The following is a 27,436-nucleotide window of genomic DNA, read 5'->3' on the forward strand; positions in this document are numbered from 1 at the left end:
GATTTCTGTACTATGCCCCACGAAGCATCACATTGCCCGATGAGGGCTGGGTGTTTGTCGTTTTTGGGCTCGATGATCCCACTTGCTACTGCTGTTGCTTTGCTTGTTGGTCTTGAGGTCATAGTGATGCGAGCAGTGGTTGTCCGTTATGACTATGAGGCTAAAGAAGTATTATGGATTAGGCTCATCACATGCCACATTTTCGCTGCTTCCTCAGTTCGGCTTTCTTTTTGAATGGGCGTGAGCAGTCGCATTATCCACTGTGCGTCAGTTTTGTCGTTTTCAAATTGTTGTACAAGACGTTTAAAACCGATCCACGACTGATTTTCACTTTCTCCACTACCACATCGTCTGTGATACGCCAGTCTTCAGCAACCAGTGCCTACACTTTTCTTGTGAATCCTGGTTCTTCACAGAGAGATGGTGTGCCGCTTCGTTCTTTGTTATTCAGACTTCTTTGACCACACTGGAAGTGTTGTTGCCACATGACCACTGCGGCACATGATAGTGCATTGCTAACATACACTTCCATCAACTCAGTGTGGGGTCTTACAGCGCTTTTCGTCTTGAAATGCCTGAAACCAAATGCAAAGCGATACTCCTCCTTATCAATGGTCTGCGCCATTTTGTTTTAGCTCCTCTAGCGATGTGCTACGGTACTGTGGCACGAGGAACTTTTATGTATACCAGCACTACAGACATAATTATATCCATAAGCAATAAATTTATTATGTAGCTTTATTCTCGAAAGAACTATATTTCTGTCTTACTGGAGATGTAAATGAACTTGGCATCAGGGTCGCGAGCACATCTTCAGTTGAGCACGTTTTAGGGAGTTTTTGCGCATGTGTAACTGGGGCTATGTAATTGCCGTACGGGCTAAATGCATATGGATTTGATGAATAACGTGCACAGTTCACGTTGTGCACAGCTGCACTCATCGCTCACTCCAAGTTTACGTCAGTGGCACCAGATGGTAGCACACTGCAACACTCTCTTATCCCCGTTCACTCCGGCTAGATGATAGCACACGTCTCAGATATGACAATTAACTCACTATACAGGGTGATTCACGAAGATATGCAAATATTTTAATATGTTATTCTACAAATAAAACTAAAGAAAAAAGTTCATATAAACATACGTCTGCAAATGTCTAGTTATGGAGTTACAGTGAATAAAAGATTTTGTCTGAAATTTAGCAACTTCGCTAATATGAATCCATCGTAAAACTGTATGAGGTTAAAGTAAAGCACGATTTCCATTTATTTTGTTGTTATTGATCTGATGAATCTAATAAAACTTGACCCAGACGTGTACCTGCAGTAGTTTTCCAGAATATCCAAAGAAGCGAAGACGCAATTTCGCAAAAATTTTAATTTATTAACTACATGGGCCAATTTGGTTTTTGAATTCCAGACAACTGAACACAGGTTTCAACAAAGGTTGCAGAAAATTTAATTTTGGAAAAATGGTGATAATAACGTTAACTGAAACTCTATGAATGTGTCAGATAATCTGCTTTTATTAATACTATCCCTATTTCACAAATAATCTACAAACTACAACAGTTTCACATAAATACACTGTTGTTATTATGTTCTTTCGCTGAACAATACAGAAAACTAACTCGTTTCAAGGTTAAGAAATGACTGAAACAACTCACTAACGGTTGCCAACAAGTTTCTGAATTCTTAAGGGTAAGTGAACAAATTTACTTGTATAATAATCTTTGCTTCTCTGGATGTTCTGGAAAACTACTGCAGATACATGTCTGGGACATGTTTTGTTACATTCACCAGACCAATAACAACAAAATAAATGGAAATCGTGATTTACTTTAACCTTGTACAGTTTTGCGATGGTTTCATATTAGCGAAGTTGCTAAATTTCAGGTACAATTTTTATTAGCCGTAACTCTCCTCGCAGGAGAGCTTCTATAAAGTTTGGAAGGTAGGAGACGAGATACTGGCAGAAGTAAAGCTGTGAGTACCGGGCGTGGGTCGTGCTTCGGTAGCTCAGATGGTAGAGCACTTGCCCGCGAAAGGCAAAGGTCTCGAGTTCGAGTCTCGGTCGGGCACACAGTTTTAATCTGCCAGGAAGTTTCTATGAAAATACTTGTAATAATTAAAACGAAAAACATGGGGCCCATGTCATACGTAATTGGTGTATGAGTAATTCACCTCCTTACTGTTAGCTATTGCAGTTTTGTTTTAAATCTTACAAGTATTTCTATCTATTAAAAATTCACAATCACAAATTTTCAGGATTCTCCGTATGGGGTTAGAAATCTATACGGGGATGTATAAGGCCAGTTTGATTTAAATAATTATTATCCAGATGGTGTTTAAAACTTTCCTCATATAGCATAACGAACAGCGTGCTAACTAGCGGGACTGAGAGGTGTGGTTTTAGGGGGTTTGCCACACTCGCCTAGGCAAAGGCTGCGCTGGCGCTAAATTCCGCCTCAGAGAAAGCGATGCAGAAAACAGTTAAAATACGATAACGCGCAGAACAAAATTCACACGACTTTCCTCCAGTAGGTTATCTTGGCACCTGTGGCGTCAGCCAGAAAGTTGAATAATGAAATAAAATTTGCCAGATTCTGAAAGAAAACGGGCCTCGTACTAGACGGGATAAACGCTAGGCAAAAAGAAAAAAGGTTTTGATTGTAGCATTCACATCTTACTGAATTCTTAAAACCGGAGCTCACAAAGAGTTCTGTCACCCTAGTCATTTATGCATTGCCTGGTATCTAATCAGTAGCATAAAACTCGTTGTAGCCACTTGTACTGATCTTAGCATTGCAATCGTTAAATCGTGAACGTATTAGGAAACTAAACAATCCAGTGGATCGGAGTGAATCAATCAGCCTAGCGACAACTCAGTCTCCTAGTACATTCGGACCAGCCACCAATTTAGCCCTGTCGACGTTAATGAGATTATGCTCCGAACAGGCTGATCAGCATACGTCGTAACGCGTACTCTTATTTTTCTGTTACGTTGCCCTCTGAAACTCGAGTGGGACTGGAATAACCGGGAAAACATGGCCAAAGGTGGCAGTGGTCTCAAGGCCGAAATAAAAGTCCTTCTTTACGAGAGAGGGGCGCTGTCTATTTATTTGCAGCGCTTTCGACTTTAATTTATGCGTTGTTTACTAGTACGAGTCTGCACTATAAATTCTTTAACCAAGGCTGAAGGAGTGGTTCTGGCGGAAGGCGCTGGCTGGCGTGGAGCACGACTGGTGTGCAGTGTGTTGTGAAGCGCCTCAGCATGAAGATCTCTGCGCGCGTTTGTGGCGAGTGGTTGCAGGTGCCTTGCAAAGACGGTGAGTCCTGGGTGAGAAGGCTACTGTACATGTCACCGGCTTACAATATCAACCACTTCAACGTTTGATGTCGCGTGGTTTGATCGTTCATTCAAAATTAAGCTTGATTTTAGTTTACATACGAAAACTACAGTCGTTTAGGCTCGAATAGAATATATTAAAGATGAGAATGAAATTTTATTTTCACATAAGTACAGCTCATTTCCGCATGGAAAATTTTAAAATATGGTGCCACGCAGAGAGGAAATTCACATTCTGCTCACCAGCAATATGTCTCTTTTCGAAGGCCTCTTCTCGTGCGTGCTGCATAGCGCCTTGGTGGTCTTTTCTTCTTTGCGTTTGACACAAATTCTGGAAACTGCCTGGCTGTAAGACGATTTGCTTTTGGTGTTAGAGCTGGATGTCCACTCGATGACATTTGTTGCCAAGAGGATACGGCCAACTGTACCCTAGATTAATTACGAATTCCAATCTGGTGTTTTAGCCATTCTATTTTTTTTTTTTTAACAGAACGCAGGCATTGAAGCAAGCGCCGTACAAATGAATGGTGAAAAATCGTCCTGTTATATTTTTTTCATTTTGCTCCTCTCCATTTCGTAGCTTTGTGACAGAGAATTGCTCCTATTCACGCCTCCCATTATAAAAAATTTAATTCTTTATCGTCATGGAATATGCTGGCAGTCATGACGTTTCTTTTGTCCTTCCTTCTGATGAACAACTGCTTGTTCCTATGCGCCCATCTTCAATCAGTCATTTCTCATAAAGTCAGGGAACTCACTTCTGTTTCGCCGCATTGTGCCGAAAACATTGGTCCTCTTACTCTTTACTTTGTCAGCTCAGCTTTAAATACTGGGCCAGTTGTCGACGTAATGTCGACGTAAATGCAATAACCCTATCCGAGCAAATCGAGAACAAGATCCAAAACAACTTATCCTCACGATTAAAAACTGCCATAATTTGTTTTCCTACCAGCGTAAACAATTTAAAACTTTAGAACTGGCCGTGAATTCATTATCTCAGCTGAAGAGAGGTACAGACAAGTGCAGGAAACATTAACTAATAGCATTACAAAACTCGTCATTCCCATCAGCTACAAGCTACAGAAGCCGCCGGCGGATCCGTAGAACCCACATGATGGACTTGTGCCCACTTGAAAATATTATATTGGAGTTTTCGCGTGGCCGGACCACATAACCATTGAAAATGAGACACATGGGAAAAAGTAAGTAAACTGTTTGTTATTTCAAAAGTAATCGCCGTAACTGTTAATACAGCGATCCCACTGCAATGCAAGACGGTCAGTGCCGTTTGCTGTTTACGGGACCATTATTGTGTCCAGTCTTCATCCGATGCTAATCGACGGCCACGAATGTCTTCCTTCAGGGCTCCAAAAATATGGAAAGTAACGGAAAACTATTTTTTGCGAAGCATATATTTCAATTACAGGTATAAACAAGATGTCATTTTTCAACATAACTACTCTCCTTTTCAATACACTTCTCATACTGTTGCACCAATTTTTCTATTGCATTCGAATAAAAGGTTTTCGGTTGCGCCAGCAACCACGAGCGCGCCGCTTCTTTAACCTCATCATCACTTTCAAATCGTCGTCCTCTGAGAGCGTCCTTCTGCGGTTCAAACACATGGTAATCTGAAGGAGCGAGATCAGGGCTCTGTGGGGGATACAGTACGACTTGAAATCCACCCTGAAACAGAAGTATTTTGCGACGCTCCGTATTGATGGCTTCAGATCATTCTCCAACATGGCGCCGTACCGGGCACTGTTCACTCTTTCACCCCCTTGCTGAAAGTGCTCCTAAATGCGCTCATTCGTTCCCCAGAAGAGCGTGAAAAGGACCTTTCCGGCAGAGGGCTGAGACTTGAATTTCTTCTTGGCTGGAGAAGATGTGTATCACCATTCCGAAGACTCTCTTTTGGTGTCTGGTTCATAGTGATGCACTCCTGTGAGGATACGTGGTAGAAAGTCGTGTCCTTCAGCGTCATATCACGCCAGCCTGAACAGCACCATCTTGTGTTCACCAGTGACTATCCTAGGCACCCATTGTGTACACTAATAATGGTACGAATGGATCCGACATTGATACTCAGTTCCCTAGCTAAAGTTTCTGCAGAAATAAGCCGGTTCTCACGAATCGTGGCGTCAACGCGTCCCACATTCTCGCCAAGTACGCCCCTGCTCTTCTGTGACTGACGTGCAACCACTACCCACTCGTACACTCTTCTCTCATTACTGTGCATCCATCTCTCTACCTTTACACCTTCTATGGATCTGTCAACGTCTTACGCCCTCCGATCACAAAAGTCGTATTACTGCTCGCTGTCCTTCTACGGTGCACACGGCTTAGGAAGTGACCATTTTGTTTCAATTGCCTTCCCTATTGACTGTACGGGTGGTCCTGGCGGAGGTTCCAGTCCTCCCTCGGGCGTGGGTGTGTGTGTTTGTCCTTAGGATAATTTAGGTTAAGTAGTGTGTAAGCTTAGGGACTGATGACCTTAGCAGTTAAGTCCCATAAGATTTCACACACATTTGAACATTTTGCCTTCCCTATTCAGCTTGTCATATCATCTGTCGGCATATGCCATAACTTTCTCATAACATGCATCTTCACATCACGGGAGTTTCAAATGCCTGACGTGTAAGCTGAATTTAATACTGATAGTTTGCTGTTACTTTTTTAATTGCTCTTGTATTAACAGTTGAAGCGATTGATTTTTAAATAATGAACAGTTTACTTCCTTTATTTCCATCTGTCTCGTTTACATTTGTCTGTCCCTTATATAATAATAAGAATAATAATAATAATAATTTCGTGTGCCGGCCGGAGTGGCCGAGGGCTCTAGGCGCTACAGTCTGGAACCGCGCGACCGCTACGGCCGCAGGTTCGAATCCTTCCTCGGGCATGGATGTGTGTGATGTCCTTAGGTTAGTTAGGGTTAAGTAGTTCTAAGTTCTAGGCGACTGATGACCTCAGAAGTTAAGTCCCATGGTGCTCAGAGCCATTTGAACCAATAATTTCGTGTGGCTCGAGAGTGCAAGTCTTTCAACTGAACGCCACTTCGACGATTTGCGTGTCCCTATCCTACCCCAGTTATCCAACTGCTGAAAGGGTACCTACAGTTTTACGTGGAATCCGAACCACGTGTTGCTTCTGGCGACTCCTCGCGCGTTGAGAGGTGAAAGCTAAGTTAAAACGAAGATTGAAAAGTCGGTGGTCCGACTTGCCGTCTGGCGACTGCATGTCGCCATGTATTACCACACAGACTGCCATTCTGACTATAGGGGCCCCTGTGAGGCAGTAACGGTCTTCAAACCATTATTGAATGACTCGTGGCCCTACTACTTGCGTTCGTTATTGTGTGCATGGCGCTTTTGTGGGAAAATGGATGCTGAAATTGAAACGCAGAAATTATGCATATATGCAGACTGAAGCGACGATTGAAAGTTTGTACCGAGACCAGGATTCCGACCCGGATCTCCTGCTCACTGGGTAGATGTGCTATCCAGTACGACACCCTGGCACAGTGGCATGGACTACCCTCGCACGCCTCCCTCCTTAATCCAAATACGTCAGCCCACTTGGTATTCCCCTTAAACTCGAACATCCTTGGAGCGGTTCTCCAACTTAACCGAAATAACACCTCAGCATCGAACGAAACAGGGGATCCTGCCTGAAACGCAGGCACAGGTGCTTTAATCAACTGAAACTATATGGTTCCAGAGACTTTTTCAAGTCTCCAAACATCATTTGATTAAAGCACCCACACCTGGGTTTCAGGCAGGATCCCCTGTTTCATTCGATGCTGAAATGTTTTACCAATAAAGTTGGAGAGCCTCTCCATGGCTGCTCGAGTTTAGGGGGCTGAGGCGTGAACAGGAATTTGGACTGAGGAGGGAGGTGTGCTAGGATCGTCCGTGCAGTTACGTAAAGCCACTTTGCCAGGGTATCGTAGTGGTTAGCGCAACTGCCTAGTGAGAAGGAGATGTGGGTTCGAATCCAGGCCTCGGTACAAATTTTAATTCATCGCTTCAATCTTCATGTATACATAGGTACAGGAAAGGCTTGAGCTATGAACAAGCCTACAGATGTGGACACAAGGAAAAAAACATGGATTTATTATCATCAACAACTAATTACGTTCAGTATATCACATAAAACTCTGTCCTATTTTCTTCATTCAGAATCTATACGTCTTCTGAAAGGAGAAATACTTTTCTGTTCGTCAAACTGTGGTGTAAAATTTAGCGAATGGCAAATTACAGGCAATCACACTTTCACAATACAACATTTGTCAATCAAGTGCACTTGCTTGTGAGATTTCACAATGAAAATAATAAGGTAAGAGGTTGTGAAGCTACGTAAGAAAAATAAGTTTCTTTAGGGAATACGTCTTTACATTAAGACGTGAAAAATTGCACCAAATGAAAAAAGGACATTTTATATATATACTAAAAGTAATAAAACAAACACCGTATGAAGAGGTCGTGAAGGCCGAAAGGTACCGACCGGCCCACCGAGTCATCCTCACCGGATGTGGATACGGAGGCTCACAAGAACTGAGTGTACTCCACTTGCCAAAGGCACTCGGCAGACCCGGACGATGACCCATCCAAGTGCTAGCCAATCCCGACAGCGCTTAGCCTCGGGGATTTGACGGGAACCGGGATTGCCACTACGGCAAGGCCGTTGGAATATTTAAAGGAATGCGTTTATAAAACACTCCAGTGAGAGGTTTGGCATACTCTCATATACTCAAAAATGTTTTTACAACAGTGAATTTGGACAAGCCGACATCTATCTATTGGCTAGGGAACATACGTGCCGGAACATGTGAGAAGTCTACGATAGCCACGACACAGAGTTGTTCGCAGGACTGCGGAAATCACAGAGTGCGAAGAAAACATCGATCTGCTGTAATCGCGCGTGCCTAATATCGCTTTCAGGGAAGGTCGGCACTGATAAATCTTTGCTTACCTCAGCCGACTTTCTCTGATGATTCTCTCTGAAAGCGTACATCATGTTGTTTTTACTTCTTCCTTCTAGAAACAAAACATTAGTAAAATGAAGCAACGATTCAACCACATAAATACGATAATGACAGTGTCAGTAACAGTTTTTGGTTAAATGTTTGTCTGAAGCGAAAATAAGACTCACTAGAACTCACACAATGAATTTTAGCCCGAATTTTCAATGCCAAACAGAGAGTGGGAAATAGACATACGGGGTATCAAATTGACCAACGTGATGCATAGTTTTGCAAAAACCGCTTTAATTGCTTGAAAGTAATCATGGTAATTAAGGAAAACTTTAAATAGAGATTTGAGGGAAAATTTAAGTGTTTCACGAAAACCTGCTGCTGTTCGAAAAGTGCATTAAAAGCCACGTTGGTATGATATCTAACGATTAATGAAAAAACTGAAGTAATAATAATTTTGAAAAAAAAACGGTCAAATTTTTTGTGAAATTACTTTTTTTAAAAGTAAGAAATAAAATATCAGAGAAACATTTTACGCACCTTTGGATGTAATTTGAAGTCATGTACGAGGTGCCGATTGAGAATTTAAAGTTCAATGATTATCTTAGGCTTTCAAAGAGTACTGGAGCATTCTCACCTGGTGGATTGGGTAGACCGTGCAGTCTCATTTGCTGTAGATGATTTCGAGTATCAACCAAAGGCATGTCGAATGTTTGTCTAATCTATTTTATTTCTTACTTTCAGACAAATTATTTCACAAAATATTTCACCACGTTTTTCAATTTTTTTTATAATTGAGTCACAGCACCGAATGCATCAAAATTTCTCCACGACCGGTTGCGGTCCTTAGTTCATTTTCAAGTGTTCATAACAGAACAAAAGGAACCCCTCTGTCTGTTACAGTGCAACAGATATTCCAGTCGACAGAGAGGCTCCTGTTGTTTGTGAACACTTTCGAATAGCCAAAGAGTCGGAAACGATCATGGAGAAATTTCCGTACAACTTGTGCTACGATTCAATAAAAATTGTTTTTTAATTAGAAGCTAGAACCTATACACTGGCCGGGCAATTCGGGGGTTAAGACATTTGACTAGGATTCAGGAAAATCAAGGTTAGGTTTTACCGTTCAGTCGACGGAGAGGGTATCAGAGACGGAGCACATGCTCGGAATGTGGAAGGCGGCCAGCGGTGTCCCTTCCAATGGAACCGCCCTGGCGTATGCCTTAAACCACTGAAAATTAAATCTGAACGACCGTACGAGGTTTTGAACCGCCTTCCTCACGGATGCGAATCCAGTGTCTAAAGGGCTGCTCTACTTCGGTCGGTTGCGGTGGGGGAGGCTCAGGGTTCAAATCCACGTCCAGACAGCGTCACTCGAGTTTCTCACGGGCTCCCCTACATAATTTAAGACTAATTCTGTAGATATTTTCATAAGGAGATTCTCTACGTATTTCTTGTTCCTTCAAGCTAGTCCTCTGTCTGCAATAAGCCTTGGAATGGTATTCGGAGTAAGCTAGGTTCAAAGCCCCATCTGACCATCCATATTTCCTGTGATTTCCTTAAAGCACTTCAGCCGTTTGCTGGGGTGGTTTCCTAACCTAATCGCCATCCTAGTGCCTCTGAACTTGTTCTCTGTCTCTTTTAACCCTGATGTCTAATCCATAAACATCTTCTCATCCGTCTCAATGACTTCGCTGTAGACGATATATTTCCATTTCTTTGTGTTTTTCTCAGAGAATCTCCCGCAAAACTCTCTATTTCCCCTGTTAAAAATACCTAATAAATTGTGTGAAATAATTTGGTTTATGAACTCTACAAAAACTTTAAGCTATCTACCTGTCTGCCTTACTAAATTGCATTAGGCAGCCAGAGTCTTTACCTAATAAGCTCTACAGGCGTGGCCCACTGGTCGAGCGATAACTATTATCTAACAGCCCTTCCACAGCACCTCCGAAACTCCATGAAAGCGGATCCACGTGCGTACCTGTCTGGGCTATCAATCTTTGTAGATATGGGGAAACGGCCTAGGTGTTGTTTCCAACATAAATCTTCCACTCAGTATCACTACATGCGCTGTGATGAAACGTCCTGACAAAGAATTGAGCGTGAACCCGTGGCTGTCATAGGTAGTGTTCTCACCGAAGACGTTACGCGTGCATGAGCTGCGACCCGTCTCATATACCCCACGTGTCACTACTCCTCCCACACCTTATTTTTGCGGTATTCGTGGATCAATTTGTGACAAAATCATGTCACCATGAAGGCTGACCTATGGCAGAAGAAAGACTGAAAAACCTTAAACGGTGCAGCACGTGTCAAACCTGCTTGCCAAAGATCATCCAGTAATGCGTATGGAAACTGTGAAGTTAAATGACCCTTCGACAGGTTTTGGGAAATCACATGAGGACACTAGTGTGATCAATTCTAGAGTATTGTTCTAGTGTTTGGAGTCCTCTTCAAAAAGGCATGATAACAGACGCCGATAGAAGCCCACTGCAGTCAGTATAGCCCATACGATAGTATAACAGAAATCCTCGTGGAACTTGGATGGGAATCCTTGGAAGAAAGACGATTTACTTCTCATGAAGCCCTGTTGTGTAAATTTGGTGAACCTGTATTCGACGAAGACTTTCCACCATTGCGCATCGCCGTAGACAGCATGAGAATAAGATCAGAGAGACTGGGGCGCGTACAGAGGCATATAGATAGACATTTTTCGTCACTCTATACTGACCCGAATAGCAAAGAAAATCAATAACATTGATATGATGTATTCTGCTTCATGTATTGTACCGTGGCGTACGGAGTCTATGCAAGAGGGTCGTTCAATAAGTAATGCCCCGCATTTTTTGTCAGTACATATTTATTATTAAGAGTCAGAATTTGGTGACAATATATATCAACATGTCTTGTCCATGTCCTCTTTTTCTACGTAGTCTCCATCACGTTCTATGGCCGTACGCCAACGTTGTGGAATAGCACGTATTCCCTGCTGGTAGAAGCTCTTGTCCTGTAGCCGTAGCCTCTCGTCATCTTCAAAGTGTGTTCCTCGTAGAGAATCTTTAAGCGGACCAAAGAGTTGGCAGTCCTAGGGTGCCAGGTCTGGACTGTAAGGTGGATGGGGCTCTGATGTCCAATCCTGTTTGGCGATGTGTGTGGGCGTGCATTATTGTGTTGTAGCAAGATTTCTGCTCGATTCTTGTCCGATCGAACACGTCGGAAACGTTTCATGAGTTTATTCAAAGTCTTCACGTATGCCTCTAAATTGATGGTTGATCCTCTTGGCATGATATCCACCAGAATGACGCCATCATAATCCCAGAAGACTGTCAGCATGACTATTCCAGTAAAGGGGGTTGTCCGTGAGACTCAATCACGGCAGACCCACTTCCAATGCCGACCGACAACTGTAGAGCCAACTGTCGAGTTGTGATGTGCCGGCCGGCACGAATAATTGCATCCGCACGATTCAGCATGTCTGGAGCAGTGGCTGTGACAGAACGTCCCGAGCGTGGCTGATCGTGGAGCTCTGTTTCTGCATTTCCTGAGGCCGTAACTTTCTTTACTCATTGTCCAACTGTACTCCTATCAACTGTAGCATCTCACACAAACTTTTATGGATGTTCACCACGGTTTCTTTTTCTGCACATAAGAATTCAATAACAGCGCCTTGCTTGTAACGTGAGTCGTACGTAGACGCCATCTGCCAGAACCGTTCGAAACTTCACCGGCTCACAGAACAAACATCCAATGTGAAGCACCAACAAGGGCGTTTGTCGATGTGTATTAATGGATTTTTAAAAAAATGCGGGGCATTACTTATTGAATGACCCTCGTAGGTGTATACTGTCCAGTCACAATAATGTTCGACGTCAACGTGCAGTAACCACTTTCAGATGGCAGGTGGCAACACTAGCTGTGGAGAATATATAAAGCGTGTCCGGAGGACGCGGAAAACAGTGCAGTCGTTGTCGTAATGTGGAAAGAGAGCGGTTTATCTGACGTTAAGAAGTGCACGATCGTTAGCTTTCAGGCCAAGAGCGCAATTTCCGAAAGTGCTAAGTTTGTAAGCTGTTTGCGAGCTGCTGTGCTTAAAATACACCAGGCATGACAATCTTGCGCTATCTAAAACCAGTGCTGAGGCAAATTTGGTACACCACGGGCCACAGATGACAGGGGTGAACAACGGCGGGTAGACGTGCAACTGTTGAGCAACTGACTGCTCAGATGAACCAAAGGGCTACCAACAGCGTGTTCTCAACGATCGTTCAGCGAACGTTCCTGCGTATGGATCTGCTTCAGCAGGCGGCCGGTTCATGCACCCGTGCTGACTACCGCTCATCAGCGACAAAGGCTGTAATTTGCTCGCCAACACCGCAACTGGGCATCCATTGAGTGGTGACAGGTGGCCTTTTAAGATGAATCACGTTTTATGCTCCATCGAACAGATGGCCGTTGGCGCGTACGGCGTGAAACGTCTGAAAGTACACACACTGCAGCAATTGTCAGCAGAGTCCAGGCCAGAGGAGAGAGCATTATGGTCTGGGGAATGTTTTTCCGGAAGTAACAACGAAGCAACACAAGTATCCTTGTAGATCATGCTCAGCCCTACATGCAGTTTGTTTATCCTCAGCACTGTAGCATCCACCAACTGGACAGTGTATATGTACCAAATATACAGTATAATGTTAGAAGTTTACTTCTATCAGCAGGACAATGCAACGTGTCACACAGCTCGCGATGTACGTGCACGGTTCGAAAAGCACCAGGACTAGTTTACTGCACTCCCCTGGTCACCAAACTCCCCGAATTAAAACCCGATCGACAGTCTGTGGGATCAACACGATCGGGCTGTTCGCTCCGTGGACTCTCGATTAGAGTCGGCCTGGCTTCACATCCCTGTCGGTACCTTCCAGAACGTCACTGACTCTCTTCCTGCACGTTTCAAAGTCGTCCACGCTGCAAGAGGCGGTCATCCAGGCTTCTCACAGCTGGTCACGGTAATGTGACTGAACTGTGTATATGTGAGAAATGTATAAGGTTAGAAGTTTACTTTGGGTACCCAGGAGTTAAAGATTACTTATATTACGGCAATAGCTCAATAATTCGGTGAGATAAAACAGGCCCATCAGCACATAACGATTCCGAATAATGGGAGAATTTGCGGCAGGCGATCCCTGCGAAGGAGAGCGGTAAATAAAGTATAGTGAACGTATGTCTGTAGTTGCAAGGGTCCTATACTAGCTAACTACTGAACTCCCCTGATCAGGCCATGGAGGCCCAATACGGTACTGACAGGCTGCCGTGCCGTCCTCAGCCCACAGGCGTCACTGGATGCGGATATGGAGGGGCATGTGGTCAGCACACCGCTCTCCCGGCCCTAAGTCAGTTTCCGAGACCGGAACCGCTACTCCTCAGTCAAGTAGCTCCTCAGTTCGCCTCACAAGGGCTGAGTGCATCCCGCTTGCCAACAGCGCTCGACAGACCGGATGGTCACCCATCCAAGTGCTAGCCCAGCCCGACAGCGCTTAACTTCGGTGATCTGACAGGAACCGATGTTACCACTGCGGCAAGGCCGTTGGCATCCCATACTATAGATGATTTATTCATACTGTGCAGCATCCTCTACAGAGTATTCTACCCTTACAAATGGCAGTAACGTCAACTTGCATAAGACCCAGCCTTTGGCCAGGTTGGTAATAAAGTCTCTGGTCATTTCTACGAAATAACTGATGTATTTACAAAATACGCACGTATGATTATCGTCAGTGTACGTATACATTTTCGTTGTGCTTCTACATGGCCTCCGTCAGTTTCGAAGCAGAGCTTCCACCATTGAAGTGGAGACCTGAATACATTCTGAAGCACGTCTGGTGAAACAGTCGACGCTGCGTCCCGGATTAGAGATCTTAGGATTTAAGTACTCCCTTACTATGAGGGCAAAGTAAGGGGTGAAATGAAATGATGGCCGGAAATCCCACCTGGAGAAGACCGGCCGCCGAGTTGCAGGCCTTTGCAGTTGACGCCACAATAGATGGCTTGCGTGTCGATGATGATGAAATAATGATGAGAGCAACACAACACCCAGTCCCAATCCCCGAGCGGAGAAAATCTCCAACCCGGCCGGAATCTGAGCCCTGGCCCGCTGCATGGGGCAGTCACGTGTGGAACACTCAGCTACGGAAGGGGGGGGGGGGGGGGGGCAGTAAGAGATGCTCCATCCTGTTGGAACACAACAACGTCAGCAGAACCTTCTTCCCGAAACCGCGGTTCGGAAACTGCTCCACGTGCAGGTAAATGTTTTCTGTAAGCGCCCATTCTGGGGAAAAAAGGAGAGTTCCATCAATTTTAGCCTTTGTAAATCCACGCCACACGTTCGCTTTTGATGTGTCTGTCTGCCATTCAGTATTATTACCTAAATGCATTCATTACTTACTATAAATGAGTCAAGAGTCTACGACCACGCTGTATTTGGCAGCAAGGTAACTAATGTGGCAGACACTGCGCTATTGTGAAAGAATTTTCGTCTTCCACAATCGATGGATCGGATTAGGCGGTCCAGCTGCAAAGCCCGTCCGATCGTAGGGTCTCGAGCCTTGTGTATCTACTCGTGGAGGTAAGTGTGAGGTATCGAACATTAAGAGACACTAGAACAACGAATTCACTCTGTCTGTGACGTCATTCATATGTAGGCTGGTGCATTTGAACATATGCCCTCACCCCTTTACCCTCCCCTCTTAACGAATTCACTCTGGCTGTGACGCCATTCATATGTAGACTAGTGCATCTGGGTGGCCAAATCATTTGCTGGTGAACTATCCAGAATGTTCTTTGAACTAATCACGAACAATTGTGGCCTGGTCACATGGCACAGCGTCATCCATAAAGATTCCATCGTTGTTTGGGAACGTGAAGTCTAGGAATCGCTGCGAATGGTCTCCAGGTAGCCGAACATAGCCATTTCCATTTAAAGCTCTGTTCAACTGGACCAAAATACTTAGCCTATTCCTCGTAAACACAGTCCACATTATTATGGAGCCACCGCTAGTTCGCACAGTGCCTTGTTGACAACCTGGGTCCATAGCTTCGTGGGGTCTACGCCACACTCGATCCCTACCATCAGCGCTTACAAACTGAAATAGGGACTTATCTGACCAACCGAAGGTTTTCCAGTCGTCTAGATGGTCACGGGCACAGGAGAGACGCTGCAGGCGATTTCGTGCTGCTAGCAAACTCAATAGCGTCGGTCGTCTGCTGCCATAACATATTAACGCCAAAATATTCCTTAACAACCCCCGAAATATTGTCATTAGAGTTCAACTTCGCCCTGTAGACAGTATTTGTTCATTACCCTACGAGGGATCGACCTCCGCAGTTTGTTCTCATTGCTCAGAATCACTCCCTGTATTACTCGATTGACACGTAACAGTCACAAGTTCATTGTTGTCAAAACGTAAAGACTGCATACTCATTCTTATTCTTCTGATTTTACCACCTCTGAAATATCTACTGCAACAGGACCTTAAGTTCGCCTCACCTTGGCACATTTATTTTTCAGAAATTTAGACAACATAATTTACGGAGAATAGCCACCTGATACGATCTTCAGAATTTTTGGCCCCCTATCACGAGACGAGCGAGGAGCCGCCATTACCAACCGTAGGTGGCCAAAAAACTCTGAACATAATTTTTACATAAGCCGAAACCGGTTAATAAACAAATATTATTGCGATCTTGACTGTTCATTCTAACTTACACATTTATTTTTGCTGTACGCATTTATCCTTCCAGTCGCTTGTCGTTTCGACGTTTCTGAACAAGAAGCTTGTGAGGAGGAAGAGAAGTGGAAGCAATCATATCAAAAATCAGTTTGGCAACTACACTGTACCTGTCTAACGTGTTTTCATATTTTTCTGTTTGAGTATTGAGAATCTGGCGTGAGAAATGGAGACCAAATCTACGTTTGATTAATATATTCGAAAAATTATCTAAAAACTTCTTCTTGTTTGGTCAGTTTACCAGACGAGGCGACACGTGAATACAGTCCGATACGACCTCATTTCTATGCCACGTTAATTCTCTGCTAGTGTGTTACTTACGAAGAATTCCGAGATTAATTTTACTGAATCAAAAGCAATATTAACTGATACTACTACGAATTATGTGAATTTTTGGTGACATTATGGCTGCAGAATTGATTCAATAACAATGAATTCCACACTGCTTCACGACTTTCCAACGATACTATGGTAAAATCTTATGTACAGCTCGTCACTACTACTCGGGGACATCGCTCATAGTCAAGAATCAAGTCGTCTGCCGCTTTCAGAGAAAACAGGCTCATATTTCGAACAGCCGTAAGCTACATAAGAAACTACTTTCAAATGTAAATGAGGAACGCTGGCAAGGTAATTGATTGTGTGATATCCTGTTGGACAAGATCCATCCGGCGACTCTTAGCTGTGCAGTAGAGCGTAAACTCCCTGATGGAATAATCGCGAATTTTTCTTTTTCTTTATTGTCTTTTTTTTCAATTCCTCACGAGTTGAGCGGGCTGGCAGCTGATATAATGTTCTTCAGCCAAAGGTTTTACATGTAAGCTATCTGTTTTTAGAAACATACACTGGTGAACAAATTTTAAGATTTTTATTACTTTTAGGTGACTTTATACGTCATTTAAAATGTAATCAGTGATAATGTTAATGCTGCAATGGTATAATGGTGATGCTGATAGTGTATGATACAGTTCATGATGACTATGGAATGTTGAATGCTAGAATTAGGCTCTGTGGAATCGTAGGAAGCAACTAACATCTATTAAGGAAGGAGGAAAGTGGAGGGAGGACAAAGAAGAGGGCTCAAGGTGGAGTGCCATTGACTAGGGATGGAAGGAAGAGTACATCTCTGGACGGATCTTATCGCTGGTTATCCGACAGGAGAAGATGGATAAGGCATGGAGGTGCATAAAATAAGTGATATGGACATAGTGGATTGGGGATTAGTGAGCAGAATATTGGATGCTGGGACTGAATTTTCTGATTAATGTGTTGGGTCCAAAGAAACGTCAAGGATAGCATATGATGTGGGAAATGGCTGAATTGATATAGTATGTGAGTTGGGGAAAGTACGAGGGTGTGGAAAGCGAGGCGCATTTCATGTATTCCTAGGTTTCAAGGGATTTGTAGATCACTTTCCTGTATTAGGGAGATGAATCGCACTTACTCGCAACGATCCAAGTTAAGTTACACTGTGTACCTTGTAAACCAACAGGGTACCGAAACAATGCCCTCTGTGTGCATGAAAATGAATCACAGAGACATTTTGCGCTTTCTTAGGTAATGCCTGTCAGTCTGGTTCCGTTTAAGTACACTCATGGAACACACTGAGGGGCAACTACCAAGTGAGGGAGTATGTGCCAGTATTGGGACAAAGCTTCTTCTGGTGCACTCTGCATTGTTGCCAGATGTATCCAAGATGGCGGGGATGATGTCATCCATGATGTCGGTGTGTAGATTTGTCACCAGCACATGACATCATCCAAGATGGCGGCGATGATGTTATTCAGTATGGCTGATTTTGGTGGGAAGATAGGACAATTGGGCTACCTCCATTAACATAAGTCATCTGACCGCCACCTCATCCTATGAACTGGCGCCACCTCATCCTATGAACTGGCAAGAAGTTTGAATTTTGGCCAGAAGGCAGGTCAATTCATGTATCTCTACTAACCTAAGAAAATTATGGGAAAATAGGTCACTTAGGCTACCTCCACTAAACTAAGTCACCCCACTGCGACCTCATCCTGGTAAATGGCATGAGGGAGGACTCGACCTGTGCTGGAAATAAGTCTTCATTATTTTGCATGCACCAGTCTTTATTTAAACAATTAGAGGCAGTACCACAATCCAGTGTGTTCGCCACGAGGTCCAGGTTCCAACTGACTTAGTACACAGTACTGCCACCAGAGGGTGCTCCCATCTGTGACATAATTCAAGATGGCTGCCATGATGTCAGCTGATGATGCAAGTACCATTATCCAAGATGGCAGCAAACAGTGTGTTCACCATGAGGTCTGGACCTATTACACAGTACTGCCACCAGAGTGCACTGTCATACCTCTCATTAAATAATCCAAGGTGGTGTGGCAAAATGTAGGGATACAGAAAGACCAATTGCTCTATCTCTACTAACCTAAGTACACAGTGGGACGAAAGGACACTTTAACTACTTCTTCTAATCTAAGTCACCTGACTGCCACTTCTTCCTAGGGATTGGCGGGGAAAAGGACCCAGCCTGTGCTGGGCGTAAGTCTTTATTTTGCATGCAGTCTTTATTCAAACAATTTGAGGCACAACCATCATCCAGTGTGGTCGCCATGGGGTTCGGAGTCCAACTGACCTAGCATACAGTTCCACCACCAGAGAGTGCTGTCGTCTGTTCTGTGACATAAGCCAAGATAGCTGTCTCGAGGGGAAATAACTCAGCCTGTGCTGGGCTGCTGGAGAGAGGAAGGAGTGTACTTTATTTATTCTCAAACAATTTATTTAGTGAGGGATTTTGAGAGATAATATGTTTATGACACTGATACAAAATACGTGTCCGACATGCTTGGGGTCACGCCACACAGCCTAGAGACCTGTGAACTTGTCCTAAATAATGCACTACAAACAACTCGTAAATTATTTAAACAATTTCGCTACACAGCGTACAGACATGCAAACTACTACTAAATGATGCAGTACAGTGATGTGCAGACACGAAATCAACTCATAAACCAACAGACCTGCTCACAAACAATGTGTGCAGGCACCGCCCGTCGCACCCCCCCTGTCCACTGGACCGCACATGAGGCTACCACACACACTCCCAGAAGTTGGGATGCAGCAGCAACCTCGTGAAGTAATACACAGGTGCCCGGAAGCATGATGCTGTGGCTGCCCTTTCATACAGGACATCTGAGAAATTCCACTCGAAATACATGATCACCTAGGCATCATTGCTGATGCGAGCAGATGGGAGCTAAGACATATTTGCAGAGCGCAAATGCTCCAAGGGCGTGCGCACATCGACTCCATCTAAAAGACTCCCCAAACACGCTTGCTAATCATCATCTTTCGAAATCATGCCCTGCACACCCTTTCACAAATGCAACAAACACCAAAACACCTAATCAATCATCAAACCATAATGCATGTCTAACGTTCACAGCACTTAAACCACAGGAAATAATCCAGTGCACAAACACTCAGTACATGTAGCGCCTCCCAAATATCATCAACCGTTACTATCACAGATCCCAACGCGCCCCTCAGGGCCAGCCATTACGAGCCAGCGCAGGGGCGCTGCTGATGTCACATATCTGTCTAGGTAAATAAGTGCAAATTCATCCTGTGGGCCGCGCACACGTGTGATCGCCGCTGTTGGTGTATGAACATCCTATCTCCACCTGCAGTCGAGCATAGACATAATTGCCGAGCGACTCACCCTCGTAGACGCTGTGGAAATCGTTTCCAGAATAGCACAGGGTACATTGTTCCTTGCGATCCTAACGGAACTTGTGAGATGTGTCTAGTGTGCACGCGTACCCAGCGCGGCTAATGCTTCGTGGTGAAATGTTCGTCCTGCTGTCAATATACGTCTCAGAAACGTTAAACGTTCACACCACTAAAATGCCTGTTCACTCATGCAAAAACACCATTAATTATAAAAATGTTCAAATGCGTGTAAATTCATAATGGACCAAACTGCTGAGGTCATCGGTCCCTAGATTTGCACACTACTTAAATTAACTTATGCTAAGAACAACACACACACCTATGCCCGAGGGTGGACTCAATCTCCGGCGGGGGGGACCGCGCAGTCCATGACATGGTGCCTGCAACTACACAGCCACTTCGCGCAGTTAATCATAAAAGCGTTCTTGTTTTTTCCCTGCATTGCAGCGTATTTTCCCTCAATATATACTTATTTTCCGTAATTCTGTCGATTTTTATGTCACTTCCACCCATGCGATCATGATGTAACCTCACGCTCCGTGTTCTAAAACTGAGGAAGCACTTGTGTGTCTTCTGCTTGGCGCAGAGCAATTTGTACATGTGGGTAAGTATGCAACAGCAACAGGAATGCAGGAAAACGTCGACACAGAAGCGAACTAAAGCTGGGAAACAGTCACTTTTCCTTCCGTTGAGGCGGCATTCAACTGTACGTCTATTGAGGTAACAGTGATACACGCGAGTTGACTACTGTATTTGACGCTTTTCAGGAAGACAGAGAACCATCTGCCTCTAAACTTACTTGCATCTGCGTTAAAGGATAACAGCAAGTCGACAGGGTGGGTTATTGAGATGGAGCTTTAGCGAGATACTATTTAATGGCAGACTGATGATGCATTCTAGAGCGGGATGGATATGTTGGCACAGGTCATTTGACCATTTTTTTCCACTGGTCTGTCCGGATGCATCAGTTGCACGACATAGCCGGCGTTCGACTCATATACAACCACTTGTTCTGTGTGGGACTTAGAGCACTGTCTACTTGCAATCGTTAACAGTAAACCTCTGGATCATCAGAGAACCTCCATCTCACGTGTGATGAATCATGACACATTTCTCCGAAGATTTATGCGATGTACTTCATTTCCTCATCGCATGTTAAGTGTAAAATCGATCTTCAGTACATAAATAAGTTAGTGATAGGTGTTTGTGAGACACTGCAAATAGTTCAAATGGCTCTGAGCACTATGGGACTTCACTTTTGAGGTCATCAGTCCCCTAGAACTTAGAACTACTTGAACCTAACTAACCTAAGGACAGCACGCACATCCATGCCCGAAGCAGGATTCGAACCTGCGACTGTAGCGGTCGCGCGGTTCCAGACTGTAGCGCCTAGAACCGCTCGGCCACCCCGGCCGGCTTGAGACACTACAATCCCTGTGGTGTATACATCTGCTTGACAGATGCGCTGTTTACAGAGTTAGTGGCGGCAAGACTTGTAATTTCACATGTCGGACACCACTGCTATGCGTTTATCTGTTTCCTTGGAAGAGGTATTCTCAGTTATTAACGATCATTTTATATAGAACTGATGTGGGCATAATATAATTTCTGAACCGTGATCGGATGTGGACAGTGGATAGTATACATATCTGGAAAGATATTGTCCATGTATCACATAGAACCAGTGTTTTACAGTTTGTTAGCATAGATTATCGTAGAGAAACCTGCAAGAAGGATGTAAGTCATGCACTGGAAATATATTTCTTACATTGAAATATTAACAGCGCTGCATTCCACACAACTGATAGGTTAGAAAGTCAAGCGATCTAACATTGTAGCCTGTTTTAAGTGCAGAATGTTGTAGCCTTGCGAGTGCAGGTGTCTATTTTCTCTCTTACCAATACCTTCCAGGTCCTGATCCTGGACTCTAGAACCGTATTGTAGAGTTGATAACGTACTTGATTTATGTAAAATGCTTTGAACTCCATCCGTCTGGAGCTCCATCATGCATAAAAATCAAATGTTCCTTGTTCTTCTTAACCCTGTGCTATTTCATCACAACACTTTCAAATGTGTTACTATACACCAATAAGGGGTGCTAACCTCCTCAACATGGGTGCATCTGGTGAAATCTTGTGCACTTGAATGGGTGAGGACTCGGCAAGCTCCATTCATTCACGAGACGTGGAATGTAGCAGTTTATTTCTGGTCTGCTGCAGATTAAATTGGTAATGGTGCTACAGGGTGGGCTGGTCAAAGACAGTGCGAGGAGGCATTTCAGTCTCTAATTTTATCCTAAGACTGTGAGAATGTTCTGTGAGTCCCATCTGCATATAGGCAGATCGTAAATTATGCATCATGCTTGAGATGTTAGAAATATTTAGAGCGTTGTCTGGTATACTTTGATGATTTGTGTGTTCAAGAATTAACAATGAATAGACGTACTGCCCAGTCATCTATCTACATTCGCAGTGATACTCGCAAAGTAGAAATGGGGCGGTTTAGCTATAATACTGAAATTGGGGAAACATGCTGTCACATCATTGTCCAGTGTTGGAATTACTATAAAATTGCTAAAATTGTTCGCACTATCAACTGTGATGCTTATTATTACAGTATATTGGCTTTGCCTTTTCCATCCCATCCATACACTGACAGGCTGTTGGTTACCACCTAATGGTTGACTGGCAACGCTTGTTTGAATTGGGGAAAGAGTTTTGTGGGTGGGTGAAACCTTCTGGGTGTTGCTAGCACCGAAACAGTGATCGCATACATGAGTGCAATATGAGGAATCAGTCGGAACGGATTGGAGAGCATTCAGCTATTTCGCCACTGTGACAGATGAGTTTAAATGTAGAGGTAGCCCAGTTGACCCAGCTTTCCTCCAAAATTCAAATTTCACGCCAGGGGAGCTTGGCAGGGGGTGTGGCACTCTCCCGCCATCTTGGGTAACGGTACTCGCATCATCAGCTGACATCACAGCAGCCATCTTGAATGACATCAATCTCGTCACAGTGCAATATCTTGGATAATTGTACTTTGGGGCGATGTTCTTGTTGTCTGTGAGAGTCCATTGTTGTCTGCAAGAGTCCATGGCTCAGAACGTCTTAATGTCAGTTTAGAAGCTGACACAGACCTCCAAGCCGTGTCATAAAAATAAAATGTTTGGCAATGTATAAAGCTTCTTAGAAAATAATGTTTCAAACAACGAGACAGGGCCACAGGGGGGCGTCTCTCGCGACTTACACTATAGTCCGAGGGATACGATCATATTCCTAGAGTACAGGTGATGGAACTTTAAACTGGTCTGTTCAGTTGATCAATACCTGTATATTTAATAGGATTGTCACATGTGCTCAATGCCTGCATGCATGCGGTATTTGGTTTCGATATGTGGGAGGAGAGAGATCCGTTAAAAATCTTATCTAGTTCTCTATTGGATGAAGTTAGTTGAGCTTTTATAGTTCATAATTTTCTCTTGTGGATGGTGCAGAATAACGAAGATAGCATGTTTGGGAGATAGATGTCAATGGATGTGGATCTGTAGTATCTGTATCTAGTTTGGGAATGCGCCACAATGCGCCCATTTCCACCAAATGGTCAAAACACAGTCCTGTCGCACTAACTCAGGTCGCTCTGTTTCTGCACAGGTTGCATGTGGTGGATGATATGGCTTTCTCTGACTAAAATCACATTGGAATTTTACTGTAGCACACAGGTTCGAGAAAGGTGACTTGTTTCGAGATATGAGAGTGCCAGAAATATGATTCAATTGTGGCTGTAATCATTAAATGACTTCTCCATAGGATCGAACGCAGGTATGGTGTTGAATGGAAAGACGTGATTCCAAATCCCAGACAGCATTTCTAGCGGATAGCGAAGCATTAGAGATCTGAAAAGTTAGTCTACATTTCTTACGACCTCAGTCAGCACACCATCTACTGTTTATGATCCTTCTCAATCAACCATCGCCTGTAGCCCAGTCGATATATCACTGAACCTCTGACATGGGATCGAGACAGAATGCGTTAAAAATACTGTAGAAATATCTAGTTGTGGTGGCGTGAGGGATTTGCAAATACAGGTTTCATACCATGTTCCTTAGCCAAATCACTTACTAAATTGGGTAATTTTATCACGAGATTGCACCGTCGGTGACGTGTATGAGCACTGTTGGTCTGATAATATATACTCCAGCGATCACAGTCACACTATTTGTCTGGACGGAATACCACCTCATTCAGAGGTAATGTCATACCTCAATTTGTAAAGCAGATATAGCTTTTAACATGGATACTTCTGTGCACCTGTAGAACCAAGACCACTTGTGACAGTAACATATAGTAGTTGCTGGGATCGGGTTTTTTAATATCTGGCGGTTTGTAGGACGATTAAACCTCCCTTTCTAAGACACAATGGTAGCATCCGGAAGAAAAACGTATGAGACATGTCCACCCATGGTTGGTTTTCTCTCAGTATTATTTCGTATTGCCATTGATCAGTTATTGATGAAGTATTATACTTAGTAGTAGGGGGTGTGTGATAGGTTCTCCTTTGAGCATCAGGCTCATAAAGTATGTGTTTGTGCTCTGACATGTGCAAAGGAAATGACCGGGTTGTAAGGAAGGTATAGATTTGACGTAGAGTACTGTGATAGCATGGGAAGAGTATGTCAAGTCATAAGAATGGGTATCGATATTTCTATTTCCAGAGCCATAGCCATCAGCATGGTGTATTTCTGATACTTTGTTCATTGTCGAGTGTCGTTCAACTGAGACTGCAATGGTAACATTTATTTGTAAGTACAGGGATAACGATTTCATAGGATCATTCTGTCTATGTGTGCTTGGCCCGCAGCGCCAGTGACCTGTGCGGGAATGATTCACGTTTCCCATTAATAGCAGGAGCCGTCCGAATGCAAAGGCCTGTTGGAATGCAGGAATGTAGCTGAGTTAACTTTATCGTCCTCTAGACGGCGTAACAGCGAACTAATACTTAGTATGTGTTGGGCAGCTTTCGTGATCACATGGAAATTTGAGAAGATTGAAGAGAGACGTGTGTTTGCGCTGGACAGTTATTCCCTCCCATGTAAATATTTCGGTTGACTGCTTCTGCACATTTCGTGCCTTTATTTAGTTGAGGGAACATGGATTGTGGTGTGTGAATCTAGCAGGTGAAAGACACGTTTGCTGGTTCTCTAGTCATGAGAAACACATTAGTTGACTTTGTAAATTATAGGAATCTGTGTCTGCCCCAATAGCTGAGTCGTCAGCATGACGGATTGCCGTCCTATGGGCCCGAGTTCGATTCCCAGCTGAGTAGGAGATATTCTCCGCTCAGGGACTGGGTGTTGCGTTGTCTTCATCATCGTTTCATCCCTATCCAGCGCGCAGGTCGCCCAATGTAGCGTCGAGTGTAATAAGACCTGCACCAAGGCAGCCATACCTGCCCCACAAGATGCCTCCCAGCCAGTGACGCCAAACGCTCATTTCCATTTTCCGTATGAATCTGTTACATCATGGACATCGGTATTCGCGAGTGGAAATATCAGTTTCTTTTATTTGTTCCGAGTTCTCACGTAAAGGTCTTCGCAGATGGGATAAGCGCTAAAGTGTCGGGTTTGTAGAGAAATAATTTCCAGTCTATATCTTCGGAATTAGGTTGCGCAAGCGATTGGTAGGCTACTGCTGTGTGCTTGATATCGAGAAGTACCGCGAAAATGGTATAACATCATGGCAAACCATGCGAAATTACATGTGTTCTTGTAATCCCAGAGTCTGGAGATGGATGTAGAAAACAAGCATGTCTGGACCAGAAACAGTAACGCATTTGTGTCGAGGAGGAACGAGTCCAAATGTGTAGAACAGTTCTGAGAGTAACTTCGGTCTGCTGAGGGCACTCTAGTCACCCGTCGAGAGTGAATGCCCGCCAAACCTCACAGGGAAATATCTATTGCTGCGAGGAGTATATACGGTGCTGTCTGTCTTCGCGGTATATGTACAAGTAATGTAAAAGGGATGATTTTGTATGGCGCAGGATACGAATTGTATGTTTACTATATCGACACGGTTGGAGATCGGTTTTGCGCTCTAACATTCAAGCTCATGTCCTCAGTGGCTCAGTGGGAGAGCAGTGTAATTGAGTAAGAGTCTTTCCGTATTTGACGATATGTAGGGGCACTTTGGAGGGCTTAATTGTCGGTGCAATATGGTAATCTGTACAAAATCTGATTCGAATGTATAAAATGTTCTGAGAAAGCAAGTGTTCAAAGACAAGTTGAAGCAGACCATCCATCTCAGGTGGGGATGCTGTCACTAATCTGTCACTGTGCCATTAGGACACCTCCAGACCTGTAACTGTAGGATACAGAAAATTCTGGACATTTTTCTCTTCTGTATGACAGTGCTTTCAATTCTGTTTGTGTAATTTTTCTGATTTCCCCCTGTCTGCGCTTAGACAGTGATCTCTTTCCCAACAACAAGAATGCTTTTATTATAAATGGTGTTTTCACACGACTAGACAGGCTTTTTAGCAGTGTGAACGTTTAACGTTTCTGAGATGCATATTGACAGCAGGACGAACATTTCACCATGAACCGTTAGCCGCAGTGGGTACATGTGCATGCTAGACATAGCTCGCAAGTTCCGTTAGGATTGCAAGGAGCAATGTACCCTGTGCTATTCTGGAGACGTTTTCTACAGCATCTATGAGGATGAGTTGCTCGGCAATTAAGTCTTTCCTGGACCACAGGTGGAGATAGAAGGTTCATACACCAACAACGGCGATCACATGCGTGCGCGGTCCACAGGATGAATTTGCACTTATTTACATAGACAGACATGTGACATCAGTATAACAGTCAAAGAACTTTCACAGGCCATGATTTCGTGTCTGCACATCACTGTACTGGATTATTTAGTAGTAGTTTGCATGTCTGAACGCTATGTAGTGAAACTGTTTCGGTAATTTACGAGTTGTTTATAGTGCATTATTTAGAAGTAGTTTACAGGTCTCTAGGCTGTGTGGCGTGACCCCAAGCATGTCAGACATGTATTTTGTATCAGTGTCATAAACATATTATCTCTCAAAATCCATCACAAAATAAATTGTTCGACAATAAATAAAGTACACTCCTTTCTCTCTCCAGTAGCCCAGCGCAGGCTGAGTCTTTATCCCCCCAAGACAGCCATCTTGGCTTATGTCACGGAACAGACGATAATTCTCTAGTAGCAGTACTCCGGACTCCATGGCGACCACACTGGATGACGGTAGTGCCTCAAATTGTTTGAATAAGTTCTGCATGCAAAATAAAGTCTTATTCCCTGTCCAGGCTGGGTCCTTTTACCCGCCAGTCACTAGGAAGAGGTGGCGTTCGGGTCACTGAGATTAGTTGAAGTGTCCTTTCTTTACCGCAGTGTGCTTAGGTTAGTAGAGATAGCGCAAGTGGTCTTTCTGTTTCCCTCCATTTTGCCCCACCATCTTCGATTTCGTAATGGGAGGTATGACAGTGCACTCTCGTGGCAGTACTGTCTAATAGGTCCAGGGGGTGAACACACTGTTTGCCGCCATCTTGGATAACGGTACTTGCGTCATCAGCTGACGTCATGGCAGCCATCTT

At 43.9% G+C, this 27,436-nt stretch overlaps 1 protein-coding gene and 1 pseudogene across 1 annotated transcript in view; one reads left to right on the forward strand and one right to left on the reverse strand.

The window, feature by feature from the left end:
• The first annotated feature begins 3,183 nt into the window (after positions 1-3,183).
• LOC124722003 (histidine ammonia-lyase-like) overlaps positions 3,184-27,436 on the forward strand; it is a 233,334-nt gene continuing 209,081 nt past the window's right edge. Inside the window, exon 1 of the mRNA XM_047247177.1 lies at positions 3,184-3,328. Coding sequence (XP_047103133.1) covers positions 3,274-3,328 — 55 coding nt within the window. The 5' untranslated portion in view covers positions 3,184-3,273. The remainder of the gene's footprint in view (positions 3,329-27,436) is intronic.
• Positions 13,789-13,906, reverse strand: LOC124723712 (annotated as a pseudogene).

The sequence above is a fragment of the Schistocerca piceifrons genome, chromosome X (assembly GCF_021461385.2).
Source record: "Schistocerca piceifrons isolate TAMUIC-IGC-003096 chromosome X, iqSchPice1.1, whole genome shotgun sequence".
Lineage (NCBI taxonomy): Eukaryota > Metazoa > Arthropoda > Insecta > Orthoptera > Acrididae > Schistocerca > Schistocerca piceifrons.